The sequence below is a fragment of the Netta rufina genome, assembly GCF_964035555.1.
Source record: "Netta rufina genome assembly, chromosome: 5".
Lineage (NCBI taxonomy): Eukaryota > Metazoa > Chordata > Aves > Anseriformes > Anatidae > Netta > Netta rufina.
The window spans coordinates 6,042,067-6,053,808 of NC_140128.1; the positions used below are offsets into that span (position 1 = coordinate 6,042,067).

At 35.4% G+C, this 11,742-nt stretch overlaps 1 protein-coding gene across 1 annotated transcript; it reads right to left on the minus strand.

The window, feature by feature from the left end:
• Window positions 1-6,175: 6,175 nt before the first annotated feature.
• OLFML1 (olfactomedin like 1) lies at window positions 6,176-11,381 on the minus strand (the record flags this gene model as incomplete). Its single annotated transcript, XM_084288248.1, has 3 exons — window positions 6,176-6,954; window positions 10,002-10,290; window positions 11,256-11,381. 3 exons carry the CDS (start codon window positions 11,379-11,381, stop codon window positions 6,176-6,178), a joined length of 1,194 nt encoding a protein of 397 aa, XP_084144374.1.
• Between the last annotated feature and the right edge of the window lie 361 nt (window positions 11,382-11,742).

Genomic DNA, 11,742 nt, shown 5'->3' on the forward strand with positions numbered 1-11,742 from the left:
GCATGTTCCCTTTCTTACTTTCTCTGCCTTCACAGATAACCTTTTGGTTTTCTGAAACCTGACCTAGCACTTAAAAACATGTTCTGTCTCTCCAAGACTGTAGTTTTTTTAGCAGTTCTAAACTGCTAATGCATCTCTTCTCTGTCCTGGCTTCGAGCAGCATGCCTAATTGAAAGATGTCCACCTACCTCCCGGTCACTATGCTTTCACAGGATTTTAGAAATAACAATAAAAGTATCTCTTCCTTTGTTTTTATTTTTAAAATTAACTAGCATAGGAGACTGAGTGTCTCATAGAAGAAAAAATGACTAAAAACACATTTGCTAGGCTTCCTTTATAGCGTCCATGAACTTTAAAGCCAGTTATCAAGATTCTAAGTCAATGTAAGATTACGAATATTTGATTTTATAGCAGATCTTATGTAAATTGGGAAGCATTACTAGGGGTTGGTAAATAATCACTGGTTGGTAAATAAAAGCTACATAAAGATTTTCCTTTCTTCTGCATGGCCAAAACAAGTTATCATACTGTCTTCACCCAAATCAAGGTATATGTCTGGAACTTAACTGTCTCTGCAGATACATAGATCTTACCTCATATTAAAGTCATGCTGTAAATGCTAAGGTTAGAGGCAAACAAATCCAAATTAAGTCCTTTACCATGAGCTACCTACACATATGTTTTCAGTTAGAAAATTACACATGTTCTACTTGAATCATGCCTTTTAAAAATACTTTTCTGGCAGAAGACACGGATATTTTAATCCAGGTGATTAGGGCTCAGACTAGGATTTCAGACTAGGATTTGACAGTAGAAGCTACACACCCTCCAGATTTCTTTATACCAGACTGGAACTAGAGCTGGTGGGGAAACTATTTGTGTACCATCATGAGCCCTCTCAAGAGGATTGTTTTTAGCTTGATTGCAATGCCACAGCTGCATGAGTTTTGGTAGATTACGAGGAAACCTGTGTTTCATTGCAAATGACCTCTGAATCCTTTTGTGATTTCACACTGATTACAGCTGTATAAGCATCTGAATATGCTCATTTCTGTTTAAAAGTTGAAGCTGCTTGTTCTGTGTTTTACTACGGTTTTTGTTAGTTCAAGTAAAAGTAGAGTTTTTTTAATTTTATTTCATTTTATTTTATTTTCCCATAAGCATTGCTAATTTTGATATTTGGGCAGCTAGCAAGCCTTTTCAGGTAGTTTGCAATTCAATTTTATTTTCAACTTCCAAGTCTAGTTAAGCTGTGAGTGTTATTGTGTGATATAACATAATGGTGTTTTTTTTTTTTTTTTTTGTTTTGTTTTGTTTTTTTGAGCTTAATGTGAGCTTTCTTTGTCTTGTTATGGTAATAATTAGTTAGAGGTTTCTCTCTCCAAAAAGTGCTTTTCTGAACAGGAAATAATTATGGTCAGCTGTCTTTACTGTGGCTGTGATATCCATTTTAGCAGAGCTGCTTGGCTCTTATTTTGTTACTAGACTTTATTGCATGCTTGTAACTATCGCAGTTGCTTGCTGGTATGTCAGTGACGGCATTTTTGATATTGCTGTTGTTTAAGGTGGTAGTCTTCTGTATCCAGGTTTGGTTTGTGACTTGCATATTCAGCCTGAGAAATATTATTTATTTTATTTATTTTTTTATTGGTGTAAAGACTTGTCACACGCTTTTTTTTTTTTTTTTTTTTTTTTTTTTTTTTTTAAAGCAATTTTCAGAAAAGGCTTACTTCTTAAGCTCCTTTCAAAAAGCAAACAAAAAAACAAACCACCACCAGCAAATATAACATTCAGGCCTAAAGCCTAGTTCACCACTCATGGAGAGCCTGAAAATGCTGACTTTATTTAGTACACTTGTATAAATATATAGAGAGGAAATACTTGTTTCCCTGAAACAATGGAATGAATAGGGTTAGGAATTTAGCTTTTACTTTTTCTTGCTTGTGTACTGTCAGGTACTGGGATTCTGTTCCCAAGGATGGCATCACATTCCTTTTCAAAAAGTATTCATATCTCAATTGCAAACATTCCTTATTGTTTTTCTTGGACAGTCAGTCACCTGATGTTGTTGTTTGACCGGTTTTTAAGGAAATAAGAATTCTTTTAGTATGGGCACAAACAAGGGTGAAATTAAATTGTGATTTTTTTTTTTTTTTTAAATGAATAATAATACTAATAGTGTTTAATTTAGTGAGTAACATCAGACAGATATTGTAGCAGCAATTTTTAAAATAAATTTGCATAACTGTGTAGCCAAAAAGTTTGCTTTAGCTGGAAAAATATGTTAAGCAGCTCCTTCCTTGCCTTACAGCTCTGTTAGAGGGAGTCACTAAAACTGTAGCTTGCAAAATCAACTGCAACTTAACTGTGCTCCTGGGATTTCAGTGCTATGCTGTGTCTGAGAAACCTCTGGAGGGTTATGTTGTAGGAGTAGATGGATGGTTGTCAATGGGGAAAGCTCAAATGTTCTTCTTTTAAAAGAGGAAAAAGAAAGTGCATTGATTCAGCTCATGAAATAAGCCTAGGATGCAAAATTTTGTGGTTCTGATTTCGCGTGCAAAACTGCTATGGTGTAGATAAATTGTTTCATGCTTGTGGCTGTGTGCCCTTGTTTTTTTCCTATTTATATGCGTGGACCTATACATGTTGGAACATACAAGTATATGATACCATTGAAAATGAACTTAAAATTGCTTAGAACAAATATTCATCTTTTATGCCTATTGATTTTAGAAATAAAAAAACCACATTGTTTTTAGTACAAGTTTCATAAGAAAAAATATATTAAAATACCTTTTTTAAGATGGTATTAGTACTTTGGGGAAATGATTGATATATTATTTGAGACTTTAATATGTTTTTGTTGATTGGACTGACCAGGAATGCAGTTGTATTCTTCTCCTTGCATGTTGATTATGCTATTTTTTTCTTATAATGTTAATGTCATGAGAAGAAAAGTATGTGGGCTAGTTTGGAGGGTTTTTGAGTTTGTCTGCTGAAACTTAAACTGTAAACCTGTAAAATTAGAGCTATGCGCATTAACTTTATTGCTGTCATTTATCCTGCATTCTTTTCCTCTCCTGGTTGTGATGACTAGCTTCTAGAATGGTGGTCAAAACAAGAAATTCATAGTATTCAGCAAAACTGCTTGTGCTAAAAATGATTTCTGGAATAAAAAACTTTGTGAGATCTTTATAGGAGATAACACTTTTTTCACAGTAATGCATGGTCTGAACATAATTCAGAAATGATTGCCTCTAAGATTGAAATATCTGATTGTAGATGGCTCCTGGCATTTCTTGGGTCCATGTGGAAAAGAGCTAGGGCTGTAAATCATATTTTGCACTTATTCTTAAAAACCTCTTCTGTTGAGGCTGTTTCTACCAACTGCAGATGTGGCACTGGAAAGCTGGCATTAAATCAGCATACATCTTGCAGACACATTAAAATTGCTTTTGGAAAAATACAGTGTGAGCATAAAGCCAAAGAAAATCTCTGTGACTCTTAACAGGAGAGCCATCCATCCACATGACACGGTATCACTTTTTCAAATTGAATATACCCACAGGAAATTGCACTGATGCTTTGTCTTCTAATCTTCAGTTGTGGTAAATGGGCAGTCATAGAGGAGGCAATGTAAGACTGGGCCTTTAAAATAAGAAGCAATTGGGCAAATTCATGAAAGAAAAGTCTTCAGTGATACTGACACAAAGACAGTCTCTCTGGCATGAATCATTATAAGCAGAGTTATAAACTTAGTGTTCTTATGTTCCTTTTTCTGGGTACTTCTTTCAAATTGGCTATTGGGTTTTATAACTCTCTGTTTAAAAAAGACTGCTCCTGTATTCTTATTTTGGACATGACAAAAAATAATGGGGATGCATTGCATCAAGAAAAGCTAAAGTTATGCCTTAGGAAGAAATTTCCAGTGGCTGGCTTGTGAATTGATGGAGGAAATTCCTTGGGAAGTTTGTGGGGGCCTTTGTCATGAAAGGGCTTAAAAACAGTTGAGACAGGCTAATTTAGTAATGTCACCTTCTGATATGTTTCCTTCTGATTGCACAGAAATTGTTAGCCAACAAATTAATATCAGGATTAACATCTAGGCATTTCAGCTCTTCAAATTGTTTTATTGTTCATGTATATTTCTCATACTAGAAGGCTTGAAACCTTGCTTCTTCTTGTAACTGAATGTCAATTTTGAGATTTGTGAGAACTTTATTAGTTTATTTTTTTAGGTTTTCTTTTTCCTTTTTTCAATCTTCTTTATTTTATGCAATATGAAATAACCTACTGAAGCTCATCCATACAGGACTTTGTTTTTATCAAAACTAAGATCTCTGTGGATTCATTATGGAGTTTGGATTTCCCAGGCAGCGAGGTTCAGAGACTGCCCTGTGTGGTCTCAGGATGGTTGTTTGTTGATATATGGAGGCTTTCTCTGCTGTGTAATAGTGTGGAACATAGCATACTTCAAGAAAGCCTTTTCTAAAAGAGCAAGCTTAATCCATATTTATGTCAAAAAGCCTTTATTTCTTAAGTAAAGATTACACGTCCTTTTGCAGTAAGGATCTCAAAGCATTGCAGAGGTGGTTAATATGTATTTCTCTGTGTGTAATTTTACAGATGAGGAAAAGGCCAAACTGTCTAATCTGCCTTTCACCCATGATCATGCAGCAAGTAAGTGACAGTCCTCCTTACTCTCAGCCCCAGAATGTCTTTAACTGTGCTTCTTGCAGCCTCCGTGACATGGAAGTAATGCTGTAGTTATTAAGGCTGTTTAGAATGATATAATTACTTCTGCAAAAATCAGACCAGCATTGTTGCAACTCATCAGTCCATATGCTTTTAGTTGTATTCTGGAACTCCTTTACAAAACCATTCCCTGATGTTTGTTGTTCTGTGGAAGCTATTTTTAAACTAAACAACAGCTCTTTTTTGGTGAAAAGAACAAAATGGATTTTCTGTAGAAACAGCTGAGGGTTGCTTTTCAAGCACCGCTCTTCTTCGTAAGTAAACAGAAATACTACCATCATTAAAACTCAAAAACCAAAGAACCAAAGCCAAAACCTGTATTTCATAAGTGTCTAGTGTGTGACTTTTGTTTTTTTTTTTTTTTTTTTTTTTTTTTTTAATTTTTAATACTATTGAAACAAATCATGTTGCATTTCCCTGGAGTTTCTGTTATTTGCAAAACTAGGACTGAGCAGTGGCATGCCCTCACCTGTGCTACAGTGCTCATCTAGGATGTGTTTTCTGTACAGGTACTGGCTGTAGTCAAATAGGTTACAAAATATTTAGCTATGAGCAATAGAAGTGATGGAAAGTACTGAGAAAATGCCTCACAACTAGATACTAAGAGTGGATTAATAAGAGAGGAAACAATTGGAGTCCTATGTAAAAACTGTTAAACCTTGTATGGCATAGAATGTATCATTTAGGAACATTCACTCTTACAAGCGGTGATACACTGGAGAAAAAAAAAAGGTGGCAAATTGAAGTTGCAGCTAGATATTACCATTTATGTGTTATCAGTAACAAAAATGGGCTGTGCGGCTATACAGATAACAAAAATGTAGAGTTTTGGTGGATATAGACTAGGTCAGTGATTAGGAATAGCCTTAATGTATTAGGCAAGAAGTATATGTTTAATATAAACCAAATGTTGGTGAGGATGTATGCTCCTTTGCTTTGTGATATAATAAACTTCTGCTGTTAAATCTATAGATTGCTTCTCTGGAAGCATGCAACTTTGACAGGGCTTACAAGGCTTTATGCAGTGAGCTAGGGTAGTGAAGGTTGTCGGATAATGTGTGTTGGATGGAAAGGACTTCTCAGCTGATTTCCATGCCACTGAAGCAGAAAGTATAGTTTTGGTTGGGAGAGAACATGTCAGACTCCCTTTTTATTTTATTTTATTTTTTTTTGAACCTTAGTCTTTTAAGACTAATTTGTGTGTATTTTATGCGTATGATGATAAGTAATCATGTAATTCCTAATAGGGTCTTAACAAAATCTTAAATGGACGTTACTTTAAGATCACTGGCATATGTTAGCCTTAATTTATGTGAATAGGTTGTAGCAGATGGAAGTAATGTGTTTTTAATGCATAGTGAAGACCATGTTGCCATGGGACTGCTAGCTGTCAAGTGCATTCCAGGGGCAGCTAAAGGATCTAAACTTTTTGCGTGGTGTGAAGCTTGTAAATGATCTGGGATCCATCACCCCAGGCAAGGAGCTGCTTTTCTTTAGGATCATAATGTACAGTGGAATGGCTACCCTGACGTTTTGGAAAATGCAGTGCTGGTATTTCGTATGTATTTACAGCACCCAAAACATCATAAACACACTGTATGCGTGAGGTGCCTCCACTAGGAAAGTTGTACACAACATAGAGTGTGTTGCATGCCATGAAAGCTGCTTCAGCATCCTTGCTACTGCATGATGTGTCCCAGGTGTGTTCCACTGACATGGTTATGTGGTTGATTTTAGTAACAACAATGTTGCCTCCAGTCTCTGGTTCTGAGTGTATTGCCCAGAGCCCTTGCTCATCAATGGCAAGATCTATTTTTGTAGATGGAGAAAGCTGATAGGCAGGAATCCTTCCAGCCCCTGGCAGGACCATTTGATCAGCTACATTTCTTTTCTGGATGTTGAATTTAATTATCTCATTTAAGGAGCCATGTCTGTGATAGAACAGGAAACCCTGATATATGACGTGGCCAGTTCCTTCCCAAGGGAATGGCAGGGTGATTCTGCGAGCTTTTAGTGTATGATTGGTTTCCATGAATGTCATGATATTTGTGAATTCAAAAATAACATTATTCACTGAACTACTTAATAAATAAATCTTTGCATGCTTTTTGCCAGGATCTTTCGTCCAAGAGCCATGCTTATCTCCCGTCTTCTTAACTACCTTTAGGGACTTTACACCTGCAAGCATGTGGTCGCAACCTGTAAGGAAACACCCAAAGACAACAATAAAATGTTAGAATATCTGAATTTTTCTAGCTCCCTTTCTTAGTTTCCTTTTAATCCAACTATAAGGCCAAGGTGAATATATCAGTAAAGGTCAGCAGTGTAGCTTTATCAAGTAGAGTTTAAGTTAATTTTATATGATTTATTTGGCACTTCCTACTAAGGAAATTGAAGATCTTCATAAACACATACTGTGTTGCTTTCTGCTCTGTAAGGCCGATGTTATCCAAAAGAGATTCTAGTCATGTACCTGACAGGAGGCCAACAGCACAGCTAGTGATTCCCTGATTATTTGTATCTGTTCTTTTACAGAGCTATAATTATGACTCTCAAAGAGGTGACTTGTTGGACTAGTACAGTAAAATCATCAAATTCATCCCTTATTGAAGATATATAGACTAAAACCCATTTTTCTGATACGTTGTGTATAATTTTTTTTTCAGTATTGCTTTTTTCCTCTTTTTTTCATTTATAATCAGAAGACAAATGAGACCAGAACATCATAAAGCCAAAACTGTGTTTTCTTCCCTTTCCCCTTCCAAACACACAAAGCACAAAAGCTAATACAAATATATAGATTAATGTATGTAAATTACTGACTTTTTAATGTGTTATTTAAATGAACAGGTATGATGTCTGTGTTATTGATTCTTACACTAGGAGCTCACTGTAGGTATAATTCTGGCACCAGCAGCAAACAGGTCATATTTATGGCTTTGTTATGCTTTGTATGCTCTCTGCACAGATGAAGCTTGTGACGACTTGGGTATTTAGACTGCAAGATTTTTACTGGGTACCATCCTTTCCAGGAAGAACTTTACTGCAAAGCATATTAACAAGCTTGTTTACCACAGGCACTCATAAATTACAAGAGACACTATTTGAAGTTTAAAGAATTGCCTTTAATGAAGTGCAGCCATTTTAGTAAACAGAACAAACAAAGCCCTAAGGCAGGAAATTCTGGCAGTAGATGAAATGGAGAAAGCAAAACCAGTCTCCCTTATTGGCTGTATATGAACCTATTGAAGTCAGTGGCAAGATTCCAATTGCCTTTAGAAAGCAACCTTTATGCCATTTGTGTGTGTTGGTATTCTCTACCAAAGCATTTGAATATTGCTGCTACAGCCTGGTCTCTTTGTTAGAAATCCTTACTCTGGATGCAGCTTCCCTGAGCAAGCTACATCAGCTTTGCTGAAACTAACATTTATTGATCAGATAGATTAAAAACAAACAAACAACTGAAATCCTTGAGTCAAGATACCTAGTGAGCATTAGTAGCATCTCATCTGCAGAAATATGCCATATAGTCAGATTCCTATCTGAGATCTATGAAGAGTCTCTCCTTGAGAAAAGCTATTAGCTGTCCTGTAACAGCTTACAGGAAGAATGAGAAACTATACTTTCTGCTCATTCATGACAAGCAGGAAGAATACCAAAGTTCTTACACTTTCTCCACTGATACCTTCAAAGCCCACTATTTTTTTTGTTGTGTCCCATAATATGCAGAAGATATTTTCCACCCAAAGCAGGATGAGCTCTCAACTACTGAATGTAAAAAAAAAAAAAAAAAAAAAAAAAGTGATTCTACTGTTTTCTTTTCTTCTCAAGTGTATATGAGCGTATATCTATGCCAGTAATAATGTTGCACTTGAAATAAATAAAAATTAGAATTATAGATAAAATTCATTGCCAGTCCTGGAATTGCTCCAGGAAAAAAAAAAAGACAACACATAATTTCTTGGCAATGTATCATAGCACAGAGGCAGAGTTACTGTTTGGTCAGGTTAAGAGTGCCTTGCTTCTAAGTACTGTAACATCCATGTGATGATTAGTTTCTCATAGACTTCAATGGGGCAAGCGTCTGACTGGTGTTGACAGAAATAAAGTTGCTATGCACTGCTACAAGAAAATTGAAAGTAATAACTTTCAACAAGAAAAAAGTCCCCTTGTTGACTCTAAGAAAAATAAATTTTCAGGTGTCTTTTACAGGCAGTTTAAAATTCTCTGAAACTTTCTGCCTCTCTCTCAAAAAAAGCTTGTATTAAATATAAATAAATAAAGACTATACATTAAAAAAGACTATATATGAAAAGAGACCTTGATATTCAGTGCTTTCAAACACGGTGTAGTAGTAGAGCTTAGAAGCAGAATAGGTGGTCACTTTAACAATCTGTTTTAATACCCTGTCGCTGGAAAAGCTGAAGGAACAAATAGCCAACTTATTTGTAAAATTAAGTCAATTCAATTCTGTTGAAATTAGTGGATTTGTATAATTGAGGATGCAAAAGGTCTTTCACCTAGCTGTTTAAAAGAGCAGTTTATTTTTCTTATATATATATTTTTTAATTTTTATAAAATTTAATTTGTTTGGAAAAAGTTATAGGTTGTATCTATTCTTCATACTAGATACCTTAACACTTCATTTTCAAATTAAAGGGGAGCTTTGCTCATAGCTAAGCCAGTGTGTTCTCTTGATAAAGTACTTAGTGGGGAGAGGGAGAAAAGAATAACAGAAGAGGGCAGTAAAATAGAAGGAAAGTGTAGTATTGAGTTAGGTTTTACGAAGTTATGAGTTTACTCTCAAAGCTTTTACCCTTGGCCACTCCAAATAACAAAGACTACCATTAATTCCCTGGTACAGCTGCTGTACTCTGAAATGCACCGGCAATTCTTCAGGGTCTTTGTAAGGACATCATACCTTCAGAGTATTTTTTATTATTATTTTATAAGTTTACATATTATAATAAAAAGCAACTTCCAAAGGATGGATTTGCTATGCTGTGGAGTATTTGAAAAATAAGTATTTGAATTGTGCTTCCTTACCTACTCCTCCCATATCTATCTATATTTCAAAGATGAATATGTAAGAAAAGAGGAAAAAAAAATCAAAGACCCCAAACCATGTGATTATCTATCGTATTCATGTAACTTGTGAAAATCTATTATCCCTGTATCATCATACATGCACTGGCTGAGGAACTGGCTTGATTAGATCAAAGTTCTGAAAAGTGAACTGCTCTTACTTGCATTAAGCACGAGTTTAAGTTTCCTTTTTTCTTCTTCTGCTTCTAATAGCTGCTGTTTCACCAGGTCTTCACCTACTTCTACACATGTATCAGAGTCTGTGACAGATCCAAAATAGTCAATGTCCCTTTGTGCTCGTTCAACTCTTGTCAGCAAATTCTCTACTTCACTTTTAACCTCAGTCTCATAATTGTTCAGTCCTGCCAGGCGTGACAGCACCATCTGTGAAAAGTCTCGGAATTCTTCAACATAATCCAGTATGTCTTGGTTACATTTTTCCAGTCGGTTCTTGAGTTAAAACACAGAAGAAAATATATAGATATACATGTATATTCTGTATAGACTACAACTTCATTCATCATTACTCTAGAAGTCATGCTAGTTAGTCTCTTCTTTGTAATCCCCCCATCTATTTGAAATCAGTGGTCTGTTGCTGTGTATGTACAGGGAGAATAGAAATAGCCAGGGATGTAAGGACACATGCTCTCCGATTACTTGTAATCAGAGAGCACACCTCTAATACATAGTGTGGCTTTTGGAAGATGTAGATTCTGACATCTGAGGTTTTTTTTTGTTTGTTTGTTTTTTGTCAAATTCTTGGCTGTATTTCTAAATAAATAAGAATACTGCAAGGGCAAGTGAATTTAGATTTAGCTATATATGAAAGACTTATACTACTGCAGATGTTATCAGGAACTGCTCCTTCTATATAATTGAAAGCAAATATCTGTTTCAGTCTCCCAGCTGTGAGAGGATTATTTCAACTCCTAATTAAAGTGCAGATCCTAATTACACTGCTAGGTTACACAAAGTGTTTTAAATGACTCTTGGTTAGGTTCATCTGTATACAGGAACTTATCCTGTTTTTTTTTTCTATCTCCTTGTTACTACTTGGCAAAAATTCTGCTGGTGACAATATGGTTATACTGTTCCCTTAGATGGACTGTGACTGTACTTTAAACACTTACCTAAATCTCACTGATGGTGTAATAAAATACAAGTGATAGCAATAAAACATAATGTTATGAAAGGATACCCCTACATTAAGTACGAATGTGGTAGTCAGGAATCACTATAGTTAAAAGTTTAGCTTCAGTTTTACTTAATCGTAATTGTTTGAAAAAGCTGGAAACTAATCTTCCTGATGCTGATTAGCATACAAATTATTCAGTATTCACACACACAGGGGAACATGCATGCATTTCCTAACCTGGAGTTAGGCAGTATTACTGATTGATACAGATAGCACATACCTCCAAAGATAGGATACGCCGGTCGATGTAGTTCATCAGTGCTGCATCTTGCATTACATGTTGGGCCTCTCCCATGATGCTTGCGAGGAATAGAACTGACAAAAATTGGAGTTGCAAGACTACCATTGTCTCATAAAATTTTTGAAAGTAAAAAATGATGAACTAATAGTGTGAGTGTATGTACAGAGGGCTATCCCCAAAACTACTGCCACTCCAAAATTAAAAAAAGACTTAATTGTCTGATAACATGATGTGAAAAAGTAGTTAAAATTACTGAGGCTGGAAGTATTAAGAAGACTTAAAATGGCTGTTGCAGTTTATCATTTAAAAAAATGAAGTTATGAAACAGGAACTGAAAGTGTATATTTCGAGAAGCCAGATCACTGCTTTCCAGTTTGTGATCCTATGATCAATCCCAGATGTTCAGTATTGAGTCACATAAAGCCTGTAGGCCAAATTTTATTAAATACAAATAAAAATAATTTGT